The 6,642-nt window shown below is 31.1% G+C and overlaps 2 protein-coding genes across 2 annotated transcripts in view; both read left to right on the top strand.

The window, feature by feature from the left end:
• LOC111624258 (multidrug resistance-associated protein 4-like) overlaps positions 1-2,134 on the top strand; it is a 45,229-nt gene extending 43,095 nt beyond the window's left edge. Inside the window, exons 15-16 of the mRNA XM_023367067.1 lie at positions 1,551-1,656; positions 1,722-2,134. Of these exons, the coding sequence (XP_023222835.1) occupies positions 1,551-1,656; positions 1,722-1,898 (283 nt within the window). The 3' untranslated portion in view covers positions 1,899-2,134. The remainder of the gene's footprint in view (positions 1-1,550; positions 1,657-1,721) is intronic.
• An 896-nt stretch (positions 2,135-3,030) lies between these two features.
• LOC111624259 (multidrug resistance-associated protein 4-like) lies at positions 3,031-5,126 on the top strand. The gene is made up of 4 exons (XM_023367068.1): positions 3,031-3,118; positions 3,231-3,403; positions 4,530-4,635; positions 4,701-5,126. The coding sequence occupies exons 1-4, from the start codon at positions 3,035-3,037 to the stop codon at positions 4,875-4,877; spliced, it is 540 nt and encodes a 179-aa protein (XP_023222836.1). The 5' UTR covers positions 3,031-3,034; the 3' UTR covers positions 4,878-5,126.
• The last annotated feature ends 1,516 nt before the right edge of the window (positions 5,127-6,642 follow it).

Here is a 6,642-nt window from a genome sequence, read left to right as displayed (position 1 = left end):
TTAAACATCTAAATTTTCGGTTAATTAACTTCGGAAAAAACCCGAGGAATTTAAACTATATCGAATTTCACCGAGTTTGTAACAATGAACTGAGGAAGTTTACAGTTAAGTGTGAAGAGTGCACCGTCATCGTCAACAAGAGGCGATGACGTGTCCGCTCTCGCACGAAAAGATATAAAAGGGGAGATCACCGGAAGCTCGGGGCGATTCGTCATAGGAAGTTGTACTTTGTGATAGTGCCCACTTCGACTCCCGAACCTCCATACAGCGGACTTGATCCAGCTACAGAGAGAGGATGTTGGAGAAGACACCACACCCTTCCATACAGAGTTGACGACGTTCGCCAACTCTCCCTTCCACCTAAAGGTATTTAGGGGTAGATTTTATAAAAGCGCTCTCTCTTTGAACTAGAAACTAGGGCAGCGACCTAGCTAAGAACATAATCGCCAATTTCTGTACATACTTTAAGATAATCGCATTTAGCTTTAGTAGTTTTGTAATTTAGTTTTGTTAGTTAATAAATGCTTGTTATTTCTGTTGACCTGTCTCCTCTCTAACGGCACCTGCCAGCTTACCAACGCACTCCCCACTCGATTTGCCCTCCTACCGCCATCCGACGACGCCGAGATCAGGCTTCACGAGCCCGTGCAGAGTAAGTGGTCATTGTGGGATTAACCGTGACCCGCTGCTTGTCTCACACTTGGCAATGACTCAAATTCAGAAATCACTGAAATTTTTCACAATAATAGAAGTAATACAATGACGAATCACGATAATTACCATCGTGCAAGAATAAAAACTGATTGGTTTATCTGGTTTTGAGGAGATTCTTTATTTTTCGTTTTAATCAGAAGTAGATTACTTTCTTTCAGCAGATGGAATATGTAGATCCAACTAAATTTGCGTTTATCCGTATCATATAATGTTAGTATGTCTGCGAATGTAGAAAACGCAACAAATAACAACAGAAATCTATATATTTCTATACAGTTTTACAACAGAGTTCTGTCATAATCGCGTACAATCTTTTCCTCAAGGCTTGAGAGAATAAGAATAATTATATATGTCTTCGTTTTCTTTGTTCGAGGTGCGATATTGATTTTGTAGTTTTTTTACACTGCAATCACAACATTCTCTATGCTCCTGTCAGTAGCAGAGTGGTTAAAATTAATAAACAGTAGTATTTAATTGAAGTATTTGTGCTTCACCAATTATGAATTTTTACTTTGTATTCTCCACACGTCTAACACCAGTTTTCCATCGAATGTAATTTTAAGGAGTAACTTTTGGGCTAATCACAAATCTATTCAAGTAGTTTAATACAGTTCAACCGATTTTGAATTCTGTGTGAAAGGTTGTACAAAAAAATTTCTTGCAGCAAGTATGCATTATGCATATGATACGAATATTTCATTTGCATAAGAAGTACTTGTTAGATATATTTTAAAATAATTTGTTCATCTTATTTGAGTATTTCGAATAATAAGTATTTTTCATACTTATACTAATATTTAAAAGCATAACACATATTTTATTTATTTAATACTTAGCACTGATTCCTGCATACAAAAAATAATTCGAGAAAAATTCAAATCTTGTACAGTGTTGACAATAGCCCATAGATTACATACGATTATTGATTCGGATAAAGTTCTGGTAAGATTTTATTGCTTATAATATAAAGCTAATATGTATTTTAATTACATATTTTAACTTTTTAGGTTCTAGATACAGGGAAATTACAACAATTTGACACACCATACGCACTACTGAAAAATGTGAATGGAACTTTTTATAATTTGGTGAAGAACACAGGAGTAACTTCCATGAACGAGCTATACAAAATTGCTAAAAATAAATATTATTTTAAAGAATTTACCGAAAGAACAAAATTATAAAACAGTGGATCTTTGATTCAAGTGTACTTTTTGTTGAATTCTTGTTCTGTATTTTATTTAATATCCTGTACTCAGAAATAAGTGGCATTTGCATCTGTGACGTAGAACATGGAATTTTTAAAATCTAAAACATTGGATAGCATTTGTTCTGCTGTTAAATTTATATACATGAAATGTAATAAAAAGATTTAATATTTCTAACAAATAGGTTTTAAAAGGAAACTATTCTTAAATTATTTATTTCCTGAATAAAACACCAAATTTTAANTTACATGTTTTTTTATAAAATACTTGACAAGGGAAAATAATTTACAATTAATAAATATTTCTAAATGAAATAAGTGAAGTTTTTTAATCAAATTTAAATTTCTCACAACATTAGCTATTGGTTGCATAAATTTAAAATTCAGTATTAAACGGAATACGCACGCGCAACTCAGATGTTGTGCTGATTGGCTAGCATATGTTGCATGATCACTCGTCAACATATTACTTTGGAGACTAGGAAATAGCACTATTCATAATGACTGGTCAATTTGATAAATTCATAAATATTTTTTAGACTGCATGCCTTATTAATCACTTGGTCCATAACATATACAGTATATCAATTACAGTAAAAATTCCGTTAATTTATTAGTCTATATAAATAATAGCTGATAATTTAAAATTCTCAAATTAATAATCTGGCATGCAAATGTTTAGTGAATTTAATGTTTCAGTTTGTAGACCGGTTAACACAATGTAATTAGGAGCAATTAAGGAGCGTGCATAACAAATCGAAAGTATGCAACAGCCTGCTCTGATACAAAATAAACATCACTTTCTGCATTCACATAACGTGTTGAATGATGCAAAAATACAGAAACTCGATAATCTTCCTATTCAAAATATTTTTGTGATGTACTATGTATTAGCAAGTGAAAATAATTATATTTTGTTTTGACTTGGAGTATGATTTTGTCTTTTTGCTAATCGAAGTCTCCATCAGTATAATAAGCCATATTAATAAACTAGGTCCAAGTAGACAATTTATACACAGAAATGTAAAACAATATCTATTAAATTATATCTAAACACGACTTGTACAACAGAAGCGATTAATACACCAGATATGTACTTTTTTTCAGGATCCGATGTTATTTACCGGTCCTCTTCGAAGAAACATCGATCCTTTCAATGAATATTCGGAAGAAAATCTGTGGCAAGCCATTGAAGAGGTTAGAAATAATTATTTTAATTTGCTACATGTTTCATCTGTGTAACTCTTTCTAATGATTAAAATTAATTATCGTGTATAACATATACATTTTAAAAACTTCTGAATTAAAGGTTCAATTAAAAGAAGTAATTAGTAAATTACCTGGCGGATTGGATACACATTTATCAGAAGGAGGACGGAATTTCAGCGTTGGGGAAAGACAGTTAATTTGCCTTGCCAGGACCATTCTTCTTCAGAATAAAATTCTTGTCATGGACGAAGCAACATCCAATATTGATAAAAGGTTAGAATATATAAACTATTTTCGAAAAAAAATTTTTTTTTTTGAATTTTTGGAATGCTTTTTAGGTCCCCAAATTTTTTCAAAATTTTTTGTCCGCGCGAAAAAATTTTATCGCGATTTAAATTAGCCTTTAATAAGGCTCGATTAAGGCTCAGTTGTTTTTTAATGGGAGTTTTTTATCAAAATTATTTCATGGTTCCTAAGTTGTAGCGCACGGATTTTCATTCAGTAAAGTTATTTAAAGTTAGTTTCTGATGTCAAAAACGACCTCCGATGGTTTTTTAATTTTTTTAATTAATATATTTTTATAAATATATAATTAATTAATTAGGGGGGNGACGAATCACGATAATTACCATCGTGCAAGAATAAAAACTGATTGGTTTATCTGGTTTTGAGGAGATTCTTTATTTTTCGTTTTAATCAGAAGTAGATTACTTTCTTTCAGCAGATGGAATATGTAGATCCAACTAAATTTGCGTTTATCCGTATCATATAATGTTAGTATGTCTGCGAATGTAGAAAACGCAACAAATAACAACAGAAATCTATATATTTCTATACAGTTTTACAACAGAGTTCTGTCATAATCGCGTACAATCTTTTCCTCAAGGCTTGAGAGAATAAGAATAATTATATATGTCTTCGTTTTCTTTGTTCGAGGTGCGATATTGATTTTGTAGTTTTTTTACACTGCAATCACAACATTCTCTATGCTCCTGTCAGTAGCAGAGTGGTTAAAATTAATAAACAGTAGTATTTAATTGAAGTATTTGTGCTTCACCAATTATGAATTTTTACTTTGTATTCTCCACACGTCTAACACCAGTTTTCCATCGAATGTAATTTTAAGGAGTAACTTTTGGGCTAATCACAAATCTATTCAAGTAGTTTAATACAGTTCAACCGATTTTGAATTCTGTGTGAAAGGTTGTACAAAAAAATTTCTTGCAGCAAGTATGCATTATGCATATGATACGAATATTTCATTTGCATAAGAAGTACTTGTTAGATATATTTTAAAATAATTTGTTCATCTTATTTGAGTATTTCGAATAATAAGTATTTTTCATACTTATACTAATATTTAAAAGCATAACACATATTTTATTTATTTAATACTTAGCACTGATTCCTGCATACAAAAAATAATTCGAGAAAAATTCAAATCTTGTACAGTGTTGACAATAGCCCATAGATTACATACGATTATTGATTCGGATAAAGTTCTGGTAAGATTTTATTGCTTATAATATAAAGCTAATATGTATTTTAATTACATATTTTAACTTTTTAGGTTCTAGATACAGGGAAATTACAACAATTTGACACACCATACGCACTACTGAAAAATGTGAATGGAACTTTTTATAATTTGGTGAAGAACACAGGAGTAACTTCCATGAACGAGCTATACAAAATTGCTAAAAATAAATATTATTTTAAAGAATTTACCGAAAGAACAAAATTATAAAACAGTGGATCTTTGATTCAAGTGTACTTTTTGTTGAATTCTTGTTCTGTATTTTATTTAATATCCTGTACTCAGAAATAAGTGGCATTTGCATCTGTGACGTAGAACATGGAATTTTTAAAATCTAAAACATTGGATAGCATTTGTTCTGCTGTTAAATTTATATACATGAAATGTAATAAAAAGATTTAATATTTCTAACAAATAGGTTTTAAAAGGAAACTATTCTTAAATTATTTATTTCCTGAATAAAACACCAAATTTTAAAGAATTTAAGAATGGAAAATTGCGTTATTGCAATATTTAAAAAAAAAAAAAAAAAATTTCACAAAATTTCATCATAAACACTTAAATGAAGAACATATTTTTAGTAGACTACTAAATACGTATATGTTTTAGTAGAAACAAATTTTATGGTTATCAGGATAAATAAAATATTTTATATATTTGAATTTTTATTTTCTTTATTTCTGTAAGTTGAAATCTGTCGCCATCAGGGCGTGCCGTGACATTTGATAATAGGGAAGCTGTGTTTCTGTAAGAAGCCGACTTTCAGGGGCAATCAGTTAATTGCGCGTCTGTGATGGTCTAGTGTCCATTCGTATTCGTTTCTTCGATAAGGCAATAAAAACCGTATACTTCTTTAAATGTACTTTTAATATCACAAATACAAGTATAATGCATCCAATTCTATCCAGGACCGGTTCCGTGCTGTTAGCCGCTATTGTTAGATATTTGGCCGCCCTCGCCGGATTACGAGAATCACGAGTAGATTTATAACTTAACCCAACCGATAAGAATTTACTGGTATGATGTTTTTATGATAGTTCTGTATAGTTGAAAAAAGTTTAAAAAACTCCATTAATATATTTGATATTTTAATTCTGCTCTCCGATTTTATATTGCTCACGGATTTCAATGTTAAACCAGTGATAGTACGATTTAGTATGACCTGTCTATAAGGGGATGTAGAAAAAAAACGTGTACAATTCTTGCACAATGTTAAAAAATTAACTGTTACTTTTGGTAGCATAATTTAAAACTAAATTTAATGAATGAGAGAGATGCACGAGGTGCAGAAAAAGCTCTAGAATTTATTTTCCTTAAATTTACGATTTATGTATCCGTTTGTCCAAAAATTTTTCTTTACACTTTTTCACGAGACTACAAATATTCGAGTACAAAGTAACCGGTTTCGACTTATTTTTACTTAAGAAGTAGTTAAATAATTAAGCGATTAGGAATTGGGGACATAAACAAAACCCTGATGAAAGAGTCGAAATTTTACTTAAAGAAAAGCTTAACCGAACCAATCTCTAGCCGAGTACAGTGGGACTGATTTCTTCGAAATATTAGATGTAATAAAGACAAACATTTTTCCAGTTCAACGAGAGTGACCGAAAAGTTGTAAATTTTGGAAATTTCCGTGGACAACAGCTGGTCCTAAAACGAATTAGTTAGAAAAGAAACGACGGACAATCTATTAAGTTTAACATATTTAGACTTTTACAACTATGGTGAGAAACGTTTAAAATTTACAAGAACCCTGTCGCGTCTTTTTAGATATTCTACTGACGCGAATAAACAGGCATTTAACATTGACCGGTATGGGCACCCTCGGAATTTGGCAGCCCGCGGAATCAGAGACGGTCCTAGCAGGACCGTCTCTGATTCCACTCGTAGGGAGCTACTTGACTAAGTGGTTAAGATTTAAAGAGTAAAGAATATTTTATGTTATTTTTATGTACGTTTCATTACAAAGCTA

The sequence above is a fragment of the Centruroides sculpturatus genome, unplaced genomic scaffold (assembly GCF_000671375.1).
Source record: "Centruroides sculpturatus isolate CEXI.00-Female unplaced genomic scaffold, Cexi_2.0 scaffold242, whole genome shotgun sequence".
NCBI classification, from domain to species: domain Eukaryota; kingdom Metazoa; phylum Arthropoda; class Arachnida; order Scorpiones; family Buthidae; genus Centruroides; species Centruroides sculpturatus.
This window is presented reverse-complemented; position numbering and strand designations above follow the sequence as displayed.

Coding starts and splice junctions, on each gene's coding strand:
- LOC111624259 (XM_023367068.1), top strand. CDS start 3,035: ATGTTATTTACCGGTCCTCTTCGAAGAAACATCGATCCTTTCAATGAA. Junction 3,404..4,529: donor ACATCCAATATTGATAAAAG/GTTAGAATATAT, acceptor TTTAATACTTAG/CACTGATTCCTGCATACAAA. Junction 4,636..4,700: donor TTGATTCGGATAAAGTTCTG/GTAAGATTTTAT, acceptor TTAACTTTTTAG/GTTCTAGATACAGGGAAATT.